Here is a 24,334-nt window from a genome sequence, read left to right on the forward strand (position 1 = left end):
CGTTACATCTGAAGCGCTTCGTCCCGCGATTCAAGGGTTCGCCCGTATCCCCCTCGCCGCTTCTCCGCTCTCCCCGTCTTCTTCTTCTTCTTCTTCTTCTTCTTCTCAAAGCCTCCTCGAATTCGATCCCCTTGGAGCCCTCCCTTCCTCTCCCCCTATTGACGACCAATTCGCCTCGCCTTCTTTCTCCGGATCGCGTTCTTTTGCCGTTCATCGATCTGCTCCCCCTTCAAGAAGTCCTCATAGAGGCGCAGATCGGGGTTCTAGGGTTCTGCTCCCGTCCCTCGGGTCTTCTTGCTGCGTCCGGGGGATCTGCAGACCGAATTGGCGAGCAGGTGCCCGAGTCCGGAACCCTAGATCTGGGGTTGGGGCCTCCGAGGAGCTCTCGGGGTCTTTCGATTTGGCGGCCGTTACGATGTTCTGGCGCATGACCGGATTGTCTCAAGCGTCTCCGGTGAGTCTCTCCGTGTTGGTGGATGTGATTTTTTGTTCTTGCCGCCTTCTGTTTTACGTGTTGTGATTGATGATTGAGAATTGGTTTCGTTTTGGCGCGTGCAATTGTCGAGGGTTTAGTCTTCCAGTTAGCTGTTTGTTCTGCGCATTGTGCATCTTCGTTCTTTTTTCCTTCCTTGTATTTTGAATCTGAGAACTCGATCGATCCCGTGGGTTAGTTCATTGTCTTGGAAAACGATTTAAGGCATCGATACTACTAGGAAAGAGATACTAAATAAGTATGATTTTCTTGATTTGGCAACAGGACAAAAGATTTGGCTTATTGACTTTGATGGTCAAACTGTCCTTTTTGTTACCAAACACAGTGGAGAACAATGTATGGTTGCAGCACACTTTTCGTTCATGTCTTCTTTCTCCACCAACATTTCCTATCCTAGGTAGTTACACTTAGCTTGATGACATGGTCCGTCTGACATTATCTCTTGGATGATCCGGCAGGAGAAGAACATCGATCACTTCTTTGTTAGGATGATTGACTGGATTATTCAGATTCTGTAGTGCAGGCTGTACCAATTAGTGCACTGGGGTGCAGTTGAGAACTTAGATGGCACTTGAGCAGTTTTAGAAACTTGGGAGTTCAGTCTTACTATATTTTGATCTTGGAACGAGCAATGCTTCTTTGATAAACTATTTTGTTATTAAATTCCTACCATCACATACATGCATTTTTTCATCAATACTGTAATGGTGCACAATGACACTTTCTTGCACGGCATGCCCTAGGTCTGGATAAGATGACATTGATATCGCAACTAATGGTGTGTGCCTTTTATTGGGCTTCAAGTTAGTGGAGGATGTTGTCCTCGGTAACGTTGAATGATTGAAAAGAGTTTATATAGCTAGAGCAATTGATGTGGGACCTAAGGGTTGTTGTTGCTGATAACTTGATATGCAGTAGTTCCACCATATTAGTAGCTCACATGCATCTATGTTATGCAGTTATTATTTTCTTGGAGACCAGTGAGTTCTACTGTGATTTCAATGGATTATTTTGCTGTTGAGTTGGATTTATGCTCTTCAATTGATCATATGCCAGGACAGGCTTGGTTTCTGACTTGCGGTTGCTAATGTTTATGTTGTTATCTTCTTTGGCTCTGGAGGCTTTGTATCCACAATTTCAAATTACAACATATGTGACAGCTACGTGGTTGCTTGGTTTTATTCACCATGAGAACTTTGGAACCGTTTCTTTTGATGTTTAAACCATGGTTTGCCGTACCGAACAGTACCGCCCGGTACGGGCGGTATGTACCGGTCCGACAGTCTTTCGGTACGCGGACCGCCTCTTACCGTTCTGTAGCAGTACTGTAGCAGTACCGAAGCACTGTAGCACTGCTACAGTGCTCGGCACACCCGGGTGTACCGCTCGGTACACCTCGGTATACCGGTCGGTACACCCGTACCGTACCATACTGAGCGCGGGTCGAAATGTCGGTACGGTACGGTATGGCGAACCTTGGTTTAAACTCTTTTTCTTCACCTTTTTGGTTTTTTTTTTTCTGTATACTAGTCATCTGAATGCAGTTTTCCTTATCGATACTTATCCTCGTCTGCTGATGAATTTTACTGTTTTCTCTCCTACATTTGCATTGTTGCTATTAGTTTATAATGCATGTAAAACAAGCATTTTTTTCATACTAGTTCCTATTTGTTTCAGGTGGACGCCATTTTGGAGAAGGAGAATTTTACCTTGGAAGATCTTCTTGATGAGGATGAAATAATCCAAGAATGCAAAGCATTAAATACTCGTCTTATAAATTTGTAATAGTTTGTTTTACTCTTTTGTTGATTGCCTGATCCATGTTCAAAAAGACTTTCTTCTAATCCTATGCTGTTACATAGAGAGATAATGATCTTATAGAAGGATACTAAAAATTACATTAGCATATCCTTTTCTATATACACAATTCGTTGGCGCAGTAGCTAATGCTGAATAAACTAAGTCACCAGAAACATCCTGGAACTGCTTGGTATATGCTTTTTTGTATCAGCAGACCATTTGTCTATTAGTTAGTCACAAAGAAGCAATGGGTGGTACAAAATCAATTGAAATTGAAATGTGGAATATTCTTATGAATTTATTTAACCAAATGCCAATAACTTCACCAGCATGTGGCTGTGGCAGTGCTCCCTTTCCACGAGGCAAAAGAAAGAAATTCTCGCAAAAAAACCTAGGAAAAACAGCACACACTGCTCAGATAAATATATTAATAACCAGGTTAAAAGAAAAAAAAAAGGTTCAAGAATGGAACTAGCAATCAACCTGTCTAGCTTTGAGAAAATTAATTATGCTAATATAACAGACTGTAAAGTTGTTTGAATTGTTTAAGATCTTCAGCGCATACATTCTTGTATTGGAATGTTTATATTTACTTGCATCGGAATGTCTAAGCAGAAACAGAATGATGAAATTGAGGAACAAAAATTGTGCAATTTGGAAAATTTTAGGCATGAAAAAGTTTTTAGTGAAAGAACAAGAGAAAGAAGGAAAGATGGAAGGAAAAGTAGAGTGGATCAAGGAACTACTTGCACTGCCACAGCCGATGCGCTGTGCTACACTGGCTTTTGCCACTCCCACCGGCAAGGGAGAGAAAAGGTGTGTGTGGTTGTTTTTTTTTTTCAGGGGGTGGATAGAGTAGTAACATCACATGTCAGGGCATCTAGCGCATGGATGATTAGTTAAAAGTAGTTGAAAGACTCAATCACAGATAACTATTTGATTTAGTAATTTTTCTAGCTAGTAATAAAATTACTCAACTATCTTTTTCACAGGAATCAATCAGGAACCTTTAATGGTGATATCCTGTTTCCCCTTTGGTTGTTGATGGTTGCTTGTTTGGTTTTTTTTTCTTCTTTTAGTTGTACTCTCATTTATGCTTTCATAGGTATACACTGTGTAACATCTGTACCTCTTTTCGCTTTTTCTCAAATTCATTTTCCACTTAATTAGTATGTAAAAGAAGTAAAGTACGAAGTACAGCCTCATGATATTAAGTTCTATTATGATGTGATTGTAATTTAGTTGATTGATTGTACATGGTGTTAGCTAGGAAAGTTTTTTCGGGATAGTTTGTTCCTTGTCTTAGTTCTGTATGACTCTAAATGTATGCTGATCTTTTTAGTTTCGGGCAATAAAATGGTATACTTATAAAAAGGGATAAACCACCATTTATCTAGTAGGGAGGGGAAAAAGTATTTCATTTCTCTGCAAGTATAAAGTGCCTCCTGTATCAACCTAAAGTAGTTGACATTAGATGCATGCCTGGGCATGAGCTATTTTTCGGATTGCCAGATGCCTCAATACTTATTAGACTCTACATTTTAAAAACTAGCACTGCTTTGAACTTTTCCAACAATGTATCTAACTCTTCTTTATGATGTTTATGATGTTGGAATTGTCTATCAGTTTTTTCCTCTATGACAAACAAGCACTTTCCCAGTTACACATCAAATTTGAAATTGGAAGCAATCGTGAGAGGTCTTTTATAATTTTTATAATATTTTATTCTATTTAACATAGTAAATTATGTGGTGTAATTATTATAGTTATTTTTATATGTCCTTTTATTCAACATTTTTATTATTGTTGAATGTGGAACTTAGGTTTTGCATGAATTGCACTTTTTTCGATCTCTTCAATGGTCTTCATTAGCCATTTATTGTTTCCTTATTGTTTCATATGTAGTTTGAGAGAAAAGGTCCAAGTGGAGCAATTGCTTCATTATATAACGGAGGAGCCGCCTGAGGATGCCGATAAGAAGCATAGTTTCAAGTGAGCCATAATTTGTTTGTCATATTACTCATGCTTCAACACTTCTGCCACATGATTATTTGTTGAATTTGGTCTTCAATATAGGTTTCCGTTTATTGCATGTGAGATATTTACTTGTGAGGTTGATATCATATTGAGGGCTTTAGTTGACGATGGACAGGTAAATGTCTCTATTAAACCTTTAACAGCCTGTGCGTTATTGAAGATCACCACTCTTTTTCAAATTGCTACTGACTGCACCTCCTTTTTTTTCGCTTGTTTCAGCTTATGGACAAGTTATTTTCCTTCCTCAAGCCGGATCACCCGCATAGTACATTGTTGGCTGGTTACTTTAGTAAGGTATCCATAACATCCTTTGTGTAGGATTTAGCCAAACATGTCATAAGTGATTCTTCAGCATTTTTAAGCTCTTCTTTCTGGCTAACAGCAGTTATTGCAAATGTTATGTTGTTTGGAAAGGTTGTGATATGCCTAATGATGCGGAAGACAGGCCTTTTTCTCAACTATGTTCAGGTATGTGCAGTTCATGTAGTCAAACAAGAAACTTTTTTTTCCCTGTGTTTTTTGTTGATTAGTTACATTAATATATATCTTTGTTGTGAAATTCAGTTACAAATTTACTGAAAGCATATCTAGAAACAATCTTCTGTTAGGAAGGAAGATGATTTGGCTAATCAGCAGCAGCATCGGGCATTGGGGAATTGCTCAACTTCCCCACAGTAGAAATTTCCTTCACTAAAATTATCAGCTCGGGGTGAATGACTAAATTAGCACACACCTGAAGTAATATGTTAAGAATGCTAAACTTGAATCAAACAATGGACTATCGTTGGGTTTTGCTTGATCAATGATGGCAGGAGCATGTTTGCAGAAAATCAAGCTTGTTAGGAGCATGCTGATAAGCTTGTTAGGGGCATTACACAATTTTCATACTTGGTGGGCACATTACTATTAATTTGCCACAGGTAAAGGTGATTAAGCCTGGGATCGTTAATTACATTTTCAGACAATCCAATGCCTTGGATTGACTGTAACAATTGCACAGTGTGGAATTCATCTCATTTGATGTAGTTGCGTTAGTGGATGAGAAAGGGTGTGATGTCCCTTCCATTAGTCTTGTACATGGGACCTGATACATTTGTTCACTTGGGTTTGTGGCTTTTGTTATTAGTCTCGTCTTCCATGTGTATTTAATTGTATAATGAGTTGCTACTTGTATGCTTTTTGCTGATAACCCTCTTGAAGACATTTAGAAATGTACATTGCATAACACTGATAAAGGACAACTGATCCTTCTGTATTGTCAAAGAACCAAATGTCTGAGAATCATCATTTGGCATGCATTTTCTTTATGCATGTTTTGCTTTAGGATAGTACTGGTAAGGAGGATGACCCCATCCTATTGGTGTGCTGATGTATAATGTGATAGTTTGATATCATAACTATCTGATTTTTTCTATTCACTTTTTTTGAATTGCCCATCAATGGACTATTTCTAGACATAGGTTGATGATTTTTGTGGTTTCTTTCTGACTTTTTTTTTATGCAATAGCCTTATTGAGCCTTATTTCAGATCTGCATATATCTTTCTTTCTTTTGCAAGTCTCTGAAGTTTCCAACAAAAGGGAAAAGAAATGGTAGAAACTATGATATAAAACATAATATAACTTACCTCTACGATCATATTTCATTGTTTTAAATGGGATTATAATCATCATCCACATTCCTCTCCTAGCTGGCGTCATTAAAAAAAGACAAAAGGAAGCAAATTAAAGAGAGAGAAAAGGAGGGAGGGAGGGATACCTGCTTAACTGATCTTTGCCCTAGCGTTCACGATTAATCTCTTCAGTGGCAAGTCATCTTGGCTTTGTCTTGTCTTCATATCTGATTCCACATAGCTTGGGCCCTAGAAGATTGAATTGTCAGGAAAAACAAGAGAGGATGTGCCATTTTTGTCTTAGGTGTTTATTGTGGTTCAAAATACTGAACTAGTCTACATTAGAACAACCACCCCCTCTTTCCAAAAATATAAATACTTGCATGAGAGCAGTTTTGCCTATGTGGATGACACTTTCTGAACCCTGTCATCAGTTTTCGTTTGCCTTCTGAGATTTTGATTTAATTTTTAAAACCGTAGATGGTACTAACTTATCTCTGTATAAAAGTGCCGCTGAGTGAACTAAATTCTGCATCTTGGCATGTATGGTAGCCATGATCAAGAGGGCTGATTACCCTTTATTCACAAAGGGTGTCACTGAGAAAGGTGGAAGAAACATCTATCTTTTTTATGTGTTAGTTACTGGATAAGGCTTGTTAGATGTTGTTGTGTTAAAAAAGAGCATTCTGTACAGGTTCTGCTGTATTTTGGTGAAAAGAGTCAAAAAGTTGAATGATGTTATCATTAGTTGTTGAGGGTTGAAATCTTCTGTGGAAGAGACACCACAAGCAATGTGCAGGAGCAATGTAATTTGCGCTGCTTTCTCTACTATCTCGAACCTGTGTTTTCAAGTTGTTTTACAACTTCTGCAAGCCAGATAGTTTGATTTCCAAAGGGATATTAACTATCAGTACATAATTATGTATTATTTGCCAAAGTTCATGTTCCAGTTTGTACATGTTTTCTGATATCATTTGCATAAATAAGTATTTGCACTTGACATTTCCTTGTTATTGTCTAGGGTCACCCAGAAATAATTCGTGAACTTGTGGACCTCATTGGGATCACATCTATAATGGAGGTTAGTGGTTCAGTTTCATTATGTTTATGTGAAGTTGATATGCAACTATGAAAACACAGAGCTACTAGCTTTTTTTTTTTTTTTTTTCATCTAGTTCTGATGTTGACATGTAAGGCAGGTACTCATTCGATTGATTGGTGCTGATGAAAATATGCACTCCAACTACACGGACACAATTCAGTGTTTGGAAGATGCTGATATTCTTGAGATGATCGTGGATAAGTTCAGGTCATCGGTATGTGATATATCTTGTATCATCATTTTAGATTAGTCCTTTTTGGAGACTTGCTATAAGGAAATAAAGAAGACATGTTCCTCTATGAGACATAAGCTATATACCAAGTTACCAACAACCAAGGTTTTTAATTTCGAATGATACTGTCCGTACCGGGTGGTACGTACCGGTTCGCCAGCAGACCGGTACGTGGACTGCCCGCTACCGGATTGATCGGCGATGGTTGATTTTGACCGTCGCCGCCCGCTACGGGGCGGTATTAGTCGAGGGACAAGGAAGAAGAGGGAGAAGAAAAGGGAGAACTTGGAGATCCAACGTTGCTCTCCTTGACGATCTCGATTTGTCGTTGCCCTCCCTCACTGGACGCTGCATATGAGATGTCGCCTCCTCGTTTGAGGTGACGAGGCCTCGGTGTCGTCGGCAACTTTTCCTCATCCACGCGAGGAGAAGAAGCCTCGGCGACGAGAAGAAACGAGGCGACGTCGCCCTTTTTTAATTTTTTAACTTTTTTATTATATATATATATATATATATATACTGAGTGGTATGCCAGAGTGTACCGCTCGGTTTACTTGTACCGTACCGAGCTGAGCATGATACTCCGGTACGATACGAAATTGTGAATCTTGCCAACAACAATAACAACAAGTGCAATAACAAGCTTTAAATGTCCCAACTATTTAGGATCAGCTAATATGGATCTTTTTTTGAGATTGAGCTTTGACCAAGAGTATATCTAAATCAGGATTATTGAAATCTTTTTTAAATTGTTTCTAATACAGTCTCGTTAGGTCATTTTCTATGTCTTTCTCCACTATTAATAGTGTATGATCTATAGCCAAGTAAAAGAATTTCTTGATCCTAATTATCTGAATGGGTGACTTCTTTCTAATCTGACAATTTTTGAACAGGACTCACCGGAAGTCCATTCCAATGTAGCAGAAATTCTTTGTGCCATTACTCGATGTGCCCCTCCAGCACTCGCAGCTAAAATTTGTAGCCCAAGGTAAACATGATATAAGAGTTCTGTTTAATGCAAGCTTGTCATAGAAGTGAACCTGTTGATCATTTGGATCTTGAGCTTTGTTCTATCTTCTGATTATTTTATTATGTTTTCACATTGCAGTTATGTGGGAAGATTGTTTCATCATGCACTGGAAGATTCAAGACCTAAATCTGTGCTAGTGCACGCCTTGTCTTTCTGCATATGTTTGTTAGATCCTAAACGACTGGTAGCATCTTCCTATCAAGCGTTTAGAAGCCAGCTAACTCATGGATCATTAGTTATTGCTAGTCAAGAAACAGTTGAGGGTATGCTTGGGAGACTAGGTATGTTGTTGCTTTTGTTTGTGCTTGGGATACTTCTATTGTAAGATTTACAATTTGTTTATCTTATTTTTATAGGTTTAATATTTTGAGTTTCAAGTTTTAGTAGATTAGGATGCTTGTGATAAATTACAACCAGCTCTATTATTCCCTTTTATTTTTGGCTTTATTGCCCATCATTATCCTATATCTCAAAATAATTTCAGACTTTGAGTTGCTTATTTAACAACTTCCATTATATGTCTGTTGAGACATTGGTTAGTGCACTATTGCATGATTGATGGGTCTTGGTTTCAATTCTATGTATGACGTCTTATATGCTTTTTGATGTATTGACAATTTCTTTCTAAAAAAAACTTACAGAATCCTCTCCATGCCAACTTTTTTGTTTGGATTATATGATTCTTGTTGGTGTTGTATGGGTCCTGTGGGATCTTGAAATTAGATGCAACAGTAGTCTTCTTTTCTAGCAAGTGTAATAAATGTATATTCTTTTAAAGCCTTGATTCTATACACATCAGGAAATCAATTAATCAACATCTGATTAGGCTTTTTTTTAAAGTTTAGTGGTTACATGAGTATTCCTTGTGATGAAACAACAAACCTTGAGAGGATGACCTTTAAGATTTTATGGTTTGATCCTGAGCCACAGCCTTGGATCATATCTCATTACCACGGTCTTGGATCGTATCTCATTGCCACAATATTCATGGTTAAAAATACTGTGCATACTGGTCAGTACAAGTTGGTATTTACCAGTCTGACATCCAGCTGAAATGTGAACAGAATGATTTCACTTGGTTTGGTCTGGTATGGGTTGTATTGCTTGGTGAACTTCCAGTAGATAAGCAAATCAGTGTGAGATTGTAAGTCCACAACCCGGTACTAGTCTTGAAACTTTTTTTTATTTATGATAGCTGTTATGATTGTTCTTTTTCTTTCTCTCTCTTCATGCAAATTCTCTATTCGCTTGTCACTTGATACCCATATCAATTTTTTTTTTGACAGCTGTCGTTTCTTTACCTTTCTTTCTCTCCTCTCATGTGCCTCCTCCCTCCCTCTCTCTCTTTCTCTCCCCCTTCTCTCCTCTGTCATCTCTTCCTCCTTTGCTCTGCCATGTTGCTGCTTTCTCTTCTAGGTCGTTGTCTCCTCTTCCACCTTCTCATTCTCCTTTGGCAATCCTCCTGTCTTATCCTTCCCTTGGCGGTACTGATCAATTTAACATGTTGGTACATCAGTAGCAATCCATCTGTCTATTGCTATTATCACTAGACCAAACATTGGTTTTGTGTTAGGACTCTAGCTTGGAGAGTCCTAATTGTGAGGGACATTCATGTAAAACTGTTAGGACTCTAGCTAGGAGAGTCCTAATTGAGAGGGACATTCTGTTAGGACTCTAGCTAGGAGAGTCCTAATTGAGAGGGGCATTCATGTAGGAGGTGTTTTCTTAGAGAAGAATTAGGAGTTGTAAGGGAATAGGAGTCTTGACTAGGAGTCCTACTAGGAGTTGGTTAGAAGTAAGAGTCTTAAGTAGGAGTCCTATTAGGAGTTAGAGTTTAGAAGCCCTATAAATAGCCATGTATTCCTTCTCTTTTTATAAGCAATAGATGAATCTTTTCTGCAGTCTTTGAGCAGCAACTTGAAGGGAGGAACCCCTATAGAGTTCCAAGGAGGCCGATCCCCTAAAGAGATCAACCCCAAGTTTAGAATCTGCAAGGGTTCTAACACCTGGTATCAGAGCAGCGTTCTTGGCATCTCGCTGCCCTTCCACTGCCATCCATCAGCCCTCTACAACCGCCCAAAGCAATTCCCACAATTGCTTAAAAGATCGTCGTCGAATTCCGCTATCATCTCTACCACCGTAGATCATCCTTTAATCTCCCCGTGAATTGCAACAGGTTCTGGTTTCCTACCTTACTGTTGTTGCAATTTAGTTATCCTTATTCGAAAATCCAAAAAAAAAAACTGTTCCTATATTGCTGCATAAACCTTTTGTCACAAAGTTTTCATCTCTACGACGAAAGATACATTGCAGAATTCCAGCCGCATAGCACTATCTGTTTGATCTTGCTACTGTGCTTTTTCTATCCAAATTTCTATGAATTTTTTATGACATCTTTGACACTTCCTAACAGCAGATTTCCCTTTGGTTTTTTCAAAAAATTCTCAATATAAACCATTGATCTTTTACGTCTAATCTGCTATACTTGAAAATCTGCACTGTAAAATTTCAGCCGCATAGCACTGTTTGTTTGATCTTGATACTATATTGTTTCTATCCAAATCTCTACGAAATTTTTATGATAGCTTTGACACTTCCAAACAGTGGATTTCCCTTTGGTTTCATCAAAAAATTCTCAATATAAACCACTGATCTTTTACATCCAATCTGTTATACTTAAAAATCTGTGCTGCAGAAAATTTCAGCTGCATATTGTTGCCTTAACCCATCTATTTGCAATCTTTTTTTAATGAAATTTTTTATACACTTCATAGATCATCTTGGCTTCCATCTAAAGATTGATATATTAAGGAATTCATCTCTAAAAATAATTTTGTGTTGCTGCAAATTTTCATCGTAACCCGCTGAAATTTTTCGATGATAATTCTGCTATCGCAACTTGCACCAATTTTCTTGTTGTTATACTGCTGAAATTCTCTTGATTAAATTAGACATCCTTGCTGTCATATAATCTGTGATTTTGCTATCAATTCCCTCCTCAATTCTCTTAAGTTTTTGGTAGAAATTACATCGAGAAACCATTGTTTCTTCGACGACAATTCTACTCTTACAAGACAGCATATACTTGCTGCAACTTCCACTGATTTCTATCAAACCTTTGCTGTCATCTACCACAGATCCAAAACTTTTATCCACAGCCCTAAAACTCCACTAAACCACACCCTCAAACTGCACCCAAAACTGCCACAAAACAAGCTTAAATCGTATCCTACATCCACCGATCCACCAACCCTTTCGACCATCACTTCTCTCAACCTATACATGCCTTTAACCTAACAACAAAAGAGAGATCTTAACATCATAGATTTGGAGGCATATACTATGGCATCTAAGGAGGCAATCAATGCTAAATTCGAAGCCTTGGAGGCGCGAATGGAGGATAAGATTCGGACGCTCTTTACCGAACTCAAATTGGGCCGACCACTAAGCCTGAAGAAATCATATCAAGGAGAGAGCTTTGCCCAATCACACCAAGCCCAAAGATATGACTTCCAAGAGAGGGGAAGCTCTATGACCAACCCCAACTATCCATACATGAGAGTGGACTTCCCTAGATGGGAAGAAGGAGACCCAATTGGTTGGATCTCGCGCGCGGAGCGATATTTTCGGTACCATAAAATCGCGGATGCATCTATGGTGAAAATTGCAGCTATATATCTTGAAGGGGATGCTATACAGTGGTTTGACTGGTTTGAACATACTTATGGAGTCCTTTCATGGCGACAATTCAAAGAAGGACTGCTGATCCGCTTCGGACCAACCGATTACGAGAATATTGACGGACAACTAGCAAAGATCCGACAAACCTCTACCATTCAGGAGTACCAAACCAGGTTTGAAAGGTTATCTAATCAAACTCATGATTGGTCTCAAAAACAGCTATTGAGAACCTTTATTGAGGGCTTGAAGCCGGAGATCCGAGGAGAAGTTAAAGCGCGACAACCGTATACGCTTATGACAGCCATCTCTTTCGCACGACATCAAGAGGAGCAATTGAACCATGAAGCTCGGAGGACTAGGGTCGCTCCTCAACCAGTAATATTGAAGCCCTTAGCCCCCCTACTTTCGACCAAGTCCCTACACCAAAGAGGTTAACAAGAGAAGAGCTTCGGGAGCGATATGCGAAGGGGTTATGTTGACATTGTGATGAGTCATGGAGCCGTGAGCATCGCTGTAGTAAAGGGGAACTTCTTATGATTAAACCGATAGAAGAAGAGGTCATTGAACATCCAAAAGAGAGCCTTGAACATGAAGAAGAAGATGCAGAAGAAGAGCCACAACCGACTAAAGTTACGGTACATACACTAGTTGGCTACTCAATCCCACAAACGATGAAAGTTGGAGGCCTTCTCATACAACAACCGATCACTGTTCTCATCGACACGGGCAGCACTAATAACTTCCTAAACAGTAAGGTTGTTGTCTATATGAACTTACCTATTGAGAATTGCAGCAGGTTTGTCGTTAAGGTCGCCAACGGACGGATTTTGAAGTGTGATCATAGGTGCCCGCAGGTGAAATTGTTGTTGCAGGACTAAGAGATAATTGCAGATTTCTTCCTCCTCCCTCTTGATGATCATGAGGCCATACTCAGAATTAAATGGTTGATGACATTAGGTGATATTTCTTGGAATTTTATGCAATTAATTATAAAATTTTACAGTAAGGAGAAACAGGTGATACTGCACGGGAAACGTGAGGGCGACGTAACGACGATTTGCACACAACAAATGGAGAAGGTTTTGCATAAAGTATGCAGCGGCTTTTTGGTACAACTTGAGCAACAAACTAAGGGAGAGCCAACAAAATTTGAAGATCCAAATCTACTTCCTTTGCTTGCTGAATTTTCGGATATATTTGACGAAACGCGCAACCTACCTCTTACCCGTCGGCATGATCATTATATAATGATTCTTCCAGGCAAATCTCCAGCAAATGCTCAGCCATATCAATATCCACATCTCCAGAAGGATGAAATAGAAAGGATTGTAAAAGAGATGCTCAAAACAGGAGTTACTCGGCCAAGTTGCAGCCCCTACTCTTCACCGGTGCTCCTCATACGAAAGAAGGATGGAATATGGCGATTATGTGTTGATTACCGAGCTCTCAATGGCATAACCATCAAGGATAAATACCCTATTCCAGTAGTAGATGAGTTGCTAAGGGAGCATAAATCTTCACAAAGCTGGACCTTCGATCCGGGTATCATCAAATACGAGTATGCGAAGAAGACATATCGAAAACCACCTTTTGAACACACAACAACCACTATGAATTTTTGCTTTCTTCATAAGAAGGTGAAATATCTTGGGCATATCATATCAGAGGAAGGTGTGGCAGCAGACCCCTTCAAAATTGGAGCAATGCAAAACTGGCTGACCCCGTGGAACATAAAATTGCTACATGGCTTTCTGGGTTTAACAGGCTACTACTGTAAGTTCGTGAAAAACTATGGAGAGATCAGTGCACGTCTTACTTCCTTACTGAAAAAAGATGTCTTCCAATGTTCGGACAGAGCCTTCGCTGCCTTCGACAAACTTAAGGCAGCCATGACGACGACGCCGGTGCTAACACTACCAGATTTCAACCGATCCTTCATTATTGAGGCCGACGCATCTGGAGTCGGAATTGGAGCCATTCTCATGCAAGATGGTCGACCACTCATATACACTAGCAAGGCATTATCTCCCTCCCATCAAAATAAGTCAACATATGTTAAGGAGATGCTCGCCATTGTGCGCGCAGCAACGAGGTGGAGACCCTACTTGATTGGCCGACGATTTCAAATTAAAACCGACCATAAAAGCCTCAAGTACTTTTTGGAGCGAAAAATATCATCCCCTGAGCAACAAAAAAGGGTAATAAAACTTCTTGGATTTGATTATCAAATAACTTACAAAAAGGGGAAAGAGAATGTTCTTGCAGATGCGCTTTCGCAGCTACCCGAGCAAGTTGAAGTTTCGGCCGTTTCACTTCCGACCAACGACTTTCTTACGGATATTAAGATGGAATGACAAGAAGATTCAGAGACTAATAAGATTATAAAAAAATTGGAGGAAGCACCAAGCCCCATGGCTCATTACAATTGGGATTCAAAAGAATTACACTATAAGGGACGCATTGTGCTTACGATAAATTCTACTTGCATCTTCACAAGCAGATTTTGGACAGTTATTCCATATGCAGGGTACTAAATTGAAAAGGAGTATGATATATCACCTACAAACCGACGGCCAGACGAAAGTTTTAAATAGGTGCTTGGAGACAGCCCAAAGCCACCCACCAAATATGACTACCCAAAGAGAACTCCAGACCCAGCCAAGTGCCATTATTGATCGACGGATCGTGACTCGACGACGATGACCCACTAATGAAGTGCTAATACAGTGGGCGAACCTACCAATAGAAGATGCCACTTGGGAGAACTATGACGACTTGAAGATCAAATTCCCAGAATTCACGAATTATCAGCCTCGAGGACAAGGCTGATTTGAAGAGGGCGGGTCTGTTAGGACTCTAGCTTGGAGAGTCCTAATTGTGAGGGACATTCATATAAAACTGTTAGGACTCTAGCTAGGAGAGTCCTAATTGAGAGGGACTTTCTGTTAGGACTCTAGCTAGGAGAGTCCTAATTGAGAGGGACTTTCTGTTAGGACTCTAGCTAGGAGAGTCCTAATTGAGAGGGGCATTCATGTAGGAGGTGTTTTCTTAGAGAAGAATTAGGAGTTGTAAGGGAATAGGAGTCTTGACTAGGAGTCCTACTAGGAGTTGGCTAGAAGTAAGAGTCTTAAGTAGGAGTCCTATTAGGAGTTAGAGTTTAGAAGCCCTATAAATAGCCATGTATTCCTTCTCTTTTCATAAGCAATAGATGAATCTTTTCTGCAGCCTTTGAGCAGCAACTTGAAGGGAGGAACCCCTATAGAGTTTCAAGGAGGCCGATCCCCTAAAGAGATCAACCCCAAGTTTAGAATCTGCAAGGGTTCTAACATTTTGACAGTAAAGTCAAACCCATCATTGGTTTGGACAGCTATCTAATGCTATTGCCACCAGTAAAGTCAAAACCTAGCATTGGTTTTGACAGTAAAAGGATAGATTATTTTCCCTAGTCCAAAGGCCATTGAGGAAGGCCAAACAGAAATGGAGTGGGGTTCCTCCTAACAATGTGTGTGCTTGCAATACTTTTCATCACAAAGATAAGTGCTCGAATACTACACAACAGATTCTGATTTATTCTTTTGGACCTATGAATGTTTACAATTACATTGGCTTCAATACAATAGTAGTAGCTTATTAAATCCACTAGGTTTAATAAGATTTTGAAGACCATGATTCAATTACTATATATCGAACTTCAACTTCATTATAATTATTTTTCTACATGAGATTTCTATTTTTTTTATTCTTACTCACGGACGATCACTAGGAAGTGATGATTTCCTAATTATTACCTGATTTTCTATTTCTTACCTGTACTTTTTTAAGCACATAATTGCTGACATTTCATTACACTTCATTCTAATTTTTCATCTTTTATCCATCAACACTATTATGTGCTTTAAAGTTTAAACCTCGAAAGCTTCCAGTTGTAGGAAATATTCAAACATGTTGAAAGTTCTTACTTGAGACTAAAGTCGAAGTTCATCTCATAAGACTTCTAAATATTGTTATGGGTATATATTTTTATGGTATCAAGCACAAATGTAGTCATGCATTGCATTCTTTGTTGTCTGTCTCAACTTTCATTTTGATAGTAAAGTATTATACTGAATTTATTTTTTTTGTGTTTTTCTTGGTAGTAGTCTTTAAAAGTTTCTATGTGAAGTTTTCTATAATTGTTTATAACTTTGGTGTTCTCTATATCAGCTTCTGTATTTGCTTTTCTATTCATTCAAACATGAAACAGGTGATTTACTGAAATTGTTGGATATTACTTCATCGGATAGTGACTTACCGGCCACATATGGTAAACTACAGCCTCCTCTTGGGAAACAACGTTTGAAGGTATTGTGTGAAGTTTGATTGTGTTTATGAGTTTATATTTGCCAAAGTTAATGAATACATAATGTCCTTTTTAGTGTAAACTTGTAGTTTTTGGATATCTAACTTAGAACAAGATATAATATTTATCTCATGTTATAGGCACCATATTAATTTGGCATTTATTACATAACTAAAAACACTTTAATTGTCTGAAAATGCATAATTATTTGTTAATATGTTGATATATGCTTTATTGCCTAAAAGTTCAAATGACATGCCAAATTCATGTAGTTTATGCCTTATGATGATGATGATGGCTTACCATTTGGGCTGCATATATCTTCAGAAGTACGGAATGACTTTTCTAGATTTATTAATGTTTAAATAATGCATTGAAGTACTTGCTCATGTTATGTGGGATTAACTTGACCCAAAATTTTCATGATGTCTTCATGCTAATAATAGTTTAAAATGGCTTTTTTTTTGTTTTCAGATTGTGGAGTTCATCTCTGTTTTGTTGACAATCGGTAGTGAAGCTGTTGAAAAAGAATTGATCCGGCTGGGAGTAATAAAGCATGTCATAGATTTGTTTTTTGAGTAAGTAGCGCATCTGAATGACTTTATTTGGTCAACTATTGACCTTATCACTAAAATTTATAGCATTGAAACTTCATGGAAATTGTAGGTACCCTTTCAATAGTTTTTTGCATCATCATGTCGAGAATGTTATAGGATCGTGCTTAGAGAGTAAGAGGACTCTATTAATCGAACATATTTTGAATGATTGTGACGTTGTTGGCAAAATTCTTGCGGCAGAAAAGCAGCCTTCCTTGTCAACTGATTCTTTTAAGGTATGGAGTTTGTATAATACCTTAGTTGTTCTAGATAATATAACAGTTTGCTACTAGAATTCTTAAGATTATGTTTCGTCATGTTCTATATGTGTGCCTCAGTCCCCAAGTTAACTTTGTTTTGTATACTATTCATTTGTTCTCTTTCTTAAAGATAACATCAGGATGATCTTTAACAACCTTGCAAGTTTAAAATTTCATTGTAGGCTACAGTGTCTGCAGAGGGACGGATACCTCCAAGAATAGGAAATATAGGTCACATGACACGCATTGCAAACAAGCTTGTTCACTTGGGAAATAACAGGAGCATAATCCAGACACACTTGCAGGTCAGTCGACTTTCTTAATTTTAATAGAAGTATGGTTTGTAAACATATTGAAATTTATCATGGTCAAATTTAAAAGCCAAATTGATGAAAAAATTGGGTGTAATGTGGACTTTGTTTGATGCGGCAGTTAGAAGCTTTACCTGTCATTCAAAGGTTTTTTATAATGAAAACTTTAGTGTTTGGACCAAGGATTGAAATATCGTACCGTTTTGATGTTTCGAGCTTGGTTTGGTATGGTATGGTACCGTGTATCCAGTAGTACACTAGGGCGTACCGAGTGGTACACCTAATTTAGGCGTAAAATCCTTCGAAAATAAAAAAAAGTTAGGATAGAGTTTTTAAGTTAGAAATAAATATAGTAATAGTATAAGTTTAGCAAAATTAATGTAAATTAGGTAAGAATAGTATCACATATCTTTTTCAGACTTTGAGAAATAGTCTTGTGCAAGGTTCGTATTTCAGTCCGTTACGGATTGTCCTTCTGTAAATATTGAAATATCTACAGAAAAATTATTTGAATTGTTAAACTATTTTGTTACAATATAAACTCTAAATTTCAAATGAATTAAATAATCATATATGTAGATATACCTAATTGTTGATCCTACCACCAAAACGAACGACAGGCCTCCACAGGTGGTGGATTGGGGTCCTCGATCCTATACATTTGCATTTCAATATGATATGTCTGTTGGACTCAATCATGAAATTGATCTTACAACATAGTGTATTGATATATCGTATGTCATTGGTGCATCAATGTGGTGATGATCGTAGGCTGATCGTCATGAATCACATTTGTCCGAGGCAGCTCCTGAGGCATAAATTTCTCTTTCAACACTATAAATATATCAAACACCCTAATAGGTATTAAAGACATTAAATTGACCTAAAATCGATCAAATTTTGATTAAATCATCATTAAAATGACTAATCGCAGCCTTAAATAACTTTAATAAAACCTAATTAACCTAATTAAACCTAGTTTACCATCATAAATATGTCAAACACATAAAAGAAGCATTAAATACATAATTTGATCCAATATAGTTCAAATTATGATGAAATCATCGTTAGATACACTAATTACATGATTAATATAGTTAATTACTCACTAATTGATTATCTTTCAACATTATAAACATGTCAAACACCCTAATAGATATTAAAGATATTGAATTGACATAAAATCGATCAAATTTTGATTAAATTATCATTAAAATGATTAATCACAGCATTCAATAACTTTAATAAAACCTAATTAAACTTATTTTACTATCATAAATATCTTTCAATAATTAATATGCATGAAATATAAATATTTGACCTATTAAGTATCTAATTTTGAATTAATCAATTAAACACACTAATCATAATATTAAAGATCTTAATTACTCTCACTCTTTAATTAAAGAAAGAGAATACATACCTCTTCATTAGAAAGTTCTTCCTCTTAATCTTCCCAAATTAGTCTCGATTCAATTCACAAATTGTTGTTTTGTAGAGTTTAATAGAGCTCAAATATGAGAAAAAAAGAGTTTGAGATAGTTTAAGAGAGCATGAGAATGAAATGGAGTGAAATAGGGGAGAAAAAGAGTTTAAAAACCTATGAGTTGACCATTGGAGCACTGTTACTGATCGGTAACAGTTGAAATTTCGACCGTTACCGCCCCCATATCATCCGATACGGGGCGATATTAAGCGTTCTGCCCGGTAGCGGGTGGTCCGCGTACTGGTTTGCTGTCGGGCCAGTACATACCGCCCGAACCGGGCAGTATTATTCGAAACTGTAAACCTTGGTTTGGACATCCTTATCTTGATTGGTTTATCGTTTGCCTAACTTCTTTTCTATGAGTCTATATACACTTTTTACTCTATTACATTACTTCCTGTTATGATTGGATACTCTTGCTGTCCAAGTTCTGAAGACAATCTTGCTACTTGCATGCACTTTAGGACTATTCCTTTCTTACTTTTCTGCAGATTGTACTTCAATTAAATTTCAAAGCTTGTAATTGTATTAATTACCTTTGCTTCTGATGCTATACTTCATTGTATAAACACTCATTCTTATGGCCTGGTCTTACCTGCAGGAAAATAGTGATTGGGTTGATTGGCATAGCAATGTCTTGCTCAAGCGGAATTCTGTAGAAAATGTACATCAATGGGCTTGTGGGTAGGTTATTTCAGGGTTTAAATGGTCACACTAAGATGCTTAACCTTTATTTTTTTTCCATGTGTTGCTTTTCTGTAGATTTTGTTTTTGTTCATTTGAGACTACAACCTAATATGGTTTCTGAGTTCAGTTTACTTCCTTTTTTATGAATGATGAGTCTATAGAATATGCAGTTGATAGCAAAAGAACTATTCATGTAGTAGGATAGTGAGAGTTTTCAGTGTCCAACATGCTCTCTTAAATTCTGGGTTTTGTATACTTTGTTATTTTATGGTTGTTTTCATTTTAAAGTTTCTATGGATGGGTTTTAACTTTTTAAGTTTTTAACATAAAATTATCTCATTTTATTGTTGTCGTTTTTCTCTATATATTTTTATTAGGGGGGAACATTCTTTTGCTTGGTAGATGTCCACAGTGCAACAAATTTGACTATTCTTTGCATTCTCATCTTTGTTATATATGGTGAATATGATCATTTCAATTTAGATCTTTGCCATTGTTGATCTCCTAGGGTAACTATATCTCTCCTTCACTTGTAGTTACTTGGATGCCAGCCTTTGAAGGGTTTAATTGCCAAACTTTTAGTTGCAAAAGGCAGTTTTTAGAATTTTGGGGATGCATATTTGACTTTAAAATTTTATATATTCCATTGAAATTTTCAAATATTGGTTGGACTTGTATGTATTGCCTGGTATTTGCTAGTTCAACCAAGCACCACAACCTGGTATTTGCTAGTTCGACCAAGCACCACAACTAGACCATAGAGGTAGTATCAGTTACTATTTAAGTTTTTTCTTCGTACCACCTTCTGTGCCAAATGGGTTTGTTTCCACGTAAATCTTGATAAGGCCACAGTTTTGGCTAATTATGGCAGTTAGAGCATATATAGCTTTTTCCTTCTATTAGTTAATTATATAGGATGGTTATGCATAGGAATTGGTTTAAATGTATCATCATTTGTCATATTACGATCAAAGCCATGATTGTAGTTGTTTTATATATAATGGATTGAGTGCTTACATAATATTAGTACCATTTTTTAAAACCTTTGGTGCATCCTATACTAAAAAAATCAGAATGAACATGCTCTTGCGGAATATTTTGGAACTTGGTTATCTCATATATTGCAGTATTATATACTTATTTTCATGCATATATCTGGATACTGGTATTTTAAGCTGTCCAAGGCTGGAAACAGGCAGATATTCAGAAAATTAGAATTTTCTAGGATAGTTCACTTGATTGATGACCTACAGTAATTGAACTTAGTTCATCTTTACATGACAATTTGTCAAAGCATTAGAGCTTCCTTAATAATCTCCATTGTTTTTCTCTTTTAGGTATGATTTATTCAAATACTTGAATTATGTAAACTGATTGCTTGCTCAGTGATTTAGTAACATATTTGAAATTTTGTACCATTGTTTTTACAGAACCATTCCCAACTTTATGCTGCACTAAATTATTTAATAAAAGTTATGCTATTTGTACAGACTAAGAACTTTTTACATTTGTGACCATCTACACCTTGTTGGATATTCCATGGATTAAAATGGTTTTCACTATTTATTAGGCGTCCAACTACACTACAGGACCGAGTTAGGGATAGTGATGATGAGGACTTCCGAGACAGGGATTTTGATGTGGCAGCACTGGCTAATAATTTGAGTCAGGCATTTCGATTGGGGATTTATACTAATGATGATATTGAAGAGGTAACATAAGGATGCACCTGAACCGTCTATGTTATTAAAAATATTGTTTTTGCTTGCTTACTGTTAAGTTTCATCTGTGAATCATTTCTTTTTTCAGACTATCTGCAGTAAGTTTGGTTTGATTTGATATACCTTTAAATTTCACTTATCACACTGTGTGCGGTGATCAAAGGCTGCACGTTACTTGCTACAGTCCAAGGTGGTGATGGGCTTGGGTTGACACAATTCCTGCAGTGTTTCAGCATGCCCTTGGAATAGGAATACATCTAGTCCAATATGCTTCTGATGCAAGCCATGTATTGCCCATATCAAAATTTGAGTAATTGCTGGTCTTATGACTGGCTTCATAACTGCATGGCCCGATGAGTGATACATACCACTAGAAACAATTATTAGCATGTGCACAATAGCTTCAGCAATCCTTGCTTGGCAATATTGTGTAAAATTAAGTTTGACATGTGTGATATGAGTGGCTTGATTAAGGATTAGCTTCAGCAATCCTTTCTGGTCTTATTACTGGCTTGATAACTGCATGGCACGATGAATGATATATACCACAACAAACAATTATTAGCATGTGCACAATAGCTTAAGCAAACCTTGCTTGGCAATGTTGTGTAAGATTGAGTTTGACATGTGTAATATTGGAGTGGATGTGTCCTTTTCTGATTAACATGTAAGAGAATATTAGAGGTGTACTCACAGCTGTTCTAGCATGATAAACAAACACATCATTCTTATTTAGTTCTGGAAAATAGATTGCTTGGAAGCAAACACCTTTCTTGTTTTGTTAGAGCTGACATTGTGAGACATTAATTATGCTTAATGATTTGGTAACATCAAAGATATTTGCAAACCTGATTTTCACCATTCCCACAATAGTTAAATGATAAAAAATTATCTCAAGACACAGGGTTGTGTATATACTATCTGGATTCGTTGTTATTGATAATTTATCAATGTTTTTGGCTGCTGGGTGCAGGCTCAAGGATCTTTTGAACGGGATGATGATGAGGTATGGTACAATGTCACAGTTAATACTTTTTGTTTTTGTTGTCAATTTTCGAAAGGTTTTCTAGTGATGGAATGGGTAACTGTTGGGTCATAAACCTTGGGGTGTTGGTTGGATGCAGTCTCAAAGAAATAAGCTGTTTCTTTTTATTTTCTTGATTCTATTTGATATGCCAATTACATGAAGGTTTCACTTGATTTTCTACTATTTCACTTCTCATGCTATTATCCAAATCTGGATGAGGTAGGACATGGTGAACTTGTCAGTGCTCTTCAACCATATAGTTGAGTTTGTATTCATCTGGTCCAAAGGCATTTAGATATTGGATAATTTTTGCAGGATGTTTACTTTGATGATGAATCTGCAGAAGTTGTCATTTCGTCTTTGCGTCTGGGGGATGACCAGGACAGGTAGTTGCAATTTTTGTGAACATCCCTGATATGTCCGCCCGCCAACCACTTGGTTGATCAAGCTGATTGAAATTCTCTGGCTTGTGCAGTTCCATCTTCACAAATTCCAACTGGTTTGCTTTTGAAAATGATAGAGGGGTCAACGATCGTCTAACAGATTCTCCTACTTCATCGTCACCGAATTCAAATGAGAAATCACCTGATGTAGATGAGCCCGATGAGGTGGTTATTGGTGATAACAAAGATCTAAATGACATGGGAACATCTTTGCAAGCGACAGTTCTAGGAACCACTTCAGGAGAAACTCAGGCTACTGTCTCAGAGAATGGTCGTATCAATGAGCCCAAAGAGGGCACTAGTGACTCAAGTATAAGTGAGGATGAGAAACCACCAGGGTGGGTTGAATGGAGAGTGACGCTGGGGTCTGACATAGCTGGTATAAATCCAACTGCAGATATTCCGAATGGTCAGTTTGAGATGGAGAAAGATGTGGATAATGAAGTTACACCTAGTACAGATGATTGTCAGCCTTCATCTGGAGACGCAGAAACAGAGAGACCAGATGTGGATGAAGGTGGATCACCAGGACCTACTGACGTTCCTGCTGAAGAACTACCAGAGTCCAGTAAGTGTAATCTATGTGGGGACTCACCTGGATCTCCTCAAATCACCTACGCTGGTTTAAGTTCGGAGCCACTTGGACATGAATCTGCTGCTGAAGATTCAGAACATGAGAGGACTTCTGACAATGTGGGGAAGTGAGTTCAAGATGGACAACTCCAGCTCTATATTGATCCAATGATGGTTGCTCCATTCAGATGGTAACCTGGACATTGTTGCTCGCTGTAAAAACTGCAGAGCCCTGTACATCTTGGGAGAAGGCTTTTATGGTACGAGGGCTGATATGTTGTTCTGCCATTTACTGTTGACCTATCACTGCTGTACAAATGACAGGCCAATCTAACATAAGGAGGCACTGGCAACTTGTCTTCATGTTTTCTCGCCGTGCGTGGAAGTTGTTGAAATTGATTGGTGCCAATAATATCATTGGCATGTAGCTGCTCACTCCTATTTTGTTCTTTTTTGTTTCTTTGTTGTACCCTTTGATGCTAAACGGTGTTAAAAATGGTTGTTGATCATATTGAAACATAGGACTACTGTTGTACCCATGGTAACGCTCGCTTCGGATAGTGATGCGACCTTTTTTATTTCTTTTTCTGGTTATATGACAGACTTATATGATTTACGTTCTAACCCATCTTTGGTGCTTGTGAGCTAAGTATAGATGATCGATATATTCTGAAAAAATGCACATCGATGTTAGTTCGAATAATAAAGCCCGCATCATCTTCTTTATGTTTCCTATAATTGTCTGCATTTAATTGATATCATGCTGTAGGTTTTCCTCGTCTCATCAGAATATTGATGTCATGTGATCCCATGATGTTTCGGCTATCAAAAGCTTAGCAGAACTGTCCGTGACACGCCAAGATAATGGGCGTACGTATGTATGCGCGAGTGCCTGCCGTTCTTC

General features: G+C 37.7%; 1 protein-coding gene across 2 annotated transcripts; it reads left to right on the forward strand.

Annotated features, from left to right (window-relative positions):
- Positions 1-24,054, forward strand: LOC103971397 (uncharacterized). 2 transcript variants are annotated; one of them, XM_009385410.3, is made up of 19 exons: positions 1-454; positions 2,171-2,274; positions 4,199-4,285; positions 4,370-4,445; positions 4,550-4,624; positions 4,745-4,798; positions 6,964-7,023; positions 7,142-7,258; positions 8,170-8,264; positions 8,385-8,587; positions 16,231-16,328; positions 16,801-16,904; positions 16,993-17,158; positions 17,365-17,487; positions 19,581-19,663; positions 21,237-21,378; positions 22,361-22,393; positions 22,730-22,800; positions 22,890-24,054. In XM_009385410.3, exons 1-19 carry the CDS (start codon positions 416-418, stop codon positions 23,560-23,562), a joined length of 2,403 nt encoding a protein of 800 aa, XP_009383685.2. In that variant the 5' UTR covers positions 1-415; the 3' UTR covers positions 23,563-24,054. The 2 variants fall into 2 exon arrangements, with proteins under 2 accessions (XP_009383685.2, XP_065030232.1); XM_065174160.1 differs by lacking the exons at positions 1-454; positions 2,171-2,274 and adding an exon at positions 3,783-3,991.
- Positions 24,055-24,334: the final 280 nt, after the last annotated feature.

The sequence above is a fragment of the Musa acuminata genome, chromosome BXJ3-11 (genome assembly GCF_036884655.1).
Source record: "Musa acuminata AAA Group cultivar baxijiao chromosome BXJ3-11, Cavendish_Baxijiao_AAA, whole genome shotgun sequence".
Lineage (NCBI taxonomy): Eukaryota > Viridiplantae > Streptophyta > Magnoliopsida > Zingiberales > Musaceae > Musa > Musa acuminata.

Bases quoted from the DNA above. Each gene is read 5' to 3' on its own strand.
- LOC103971397 (XM_009385410.3), top strand. From the start codon at position 416: ATGTTCTGGCGCATGACCGGATTGTCTCAAGCGTCTCCG. The intron at 4,446-4,549 runs GTAAATGTCTCT...CGCTTGTTTCAG, and splicing joins CTTTAGTTGACGATGGACAG to CTTATGGACAAGTTATTTTC. The intron at 4,625-4,744 runs GTATCCATAACA...TTGTTTGGAAAG, and splicing joins TGGCTGGTTACTTTAGTAAG to GTTGTGATATGCCTAATGAT.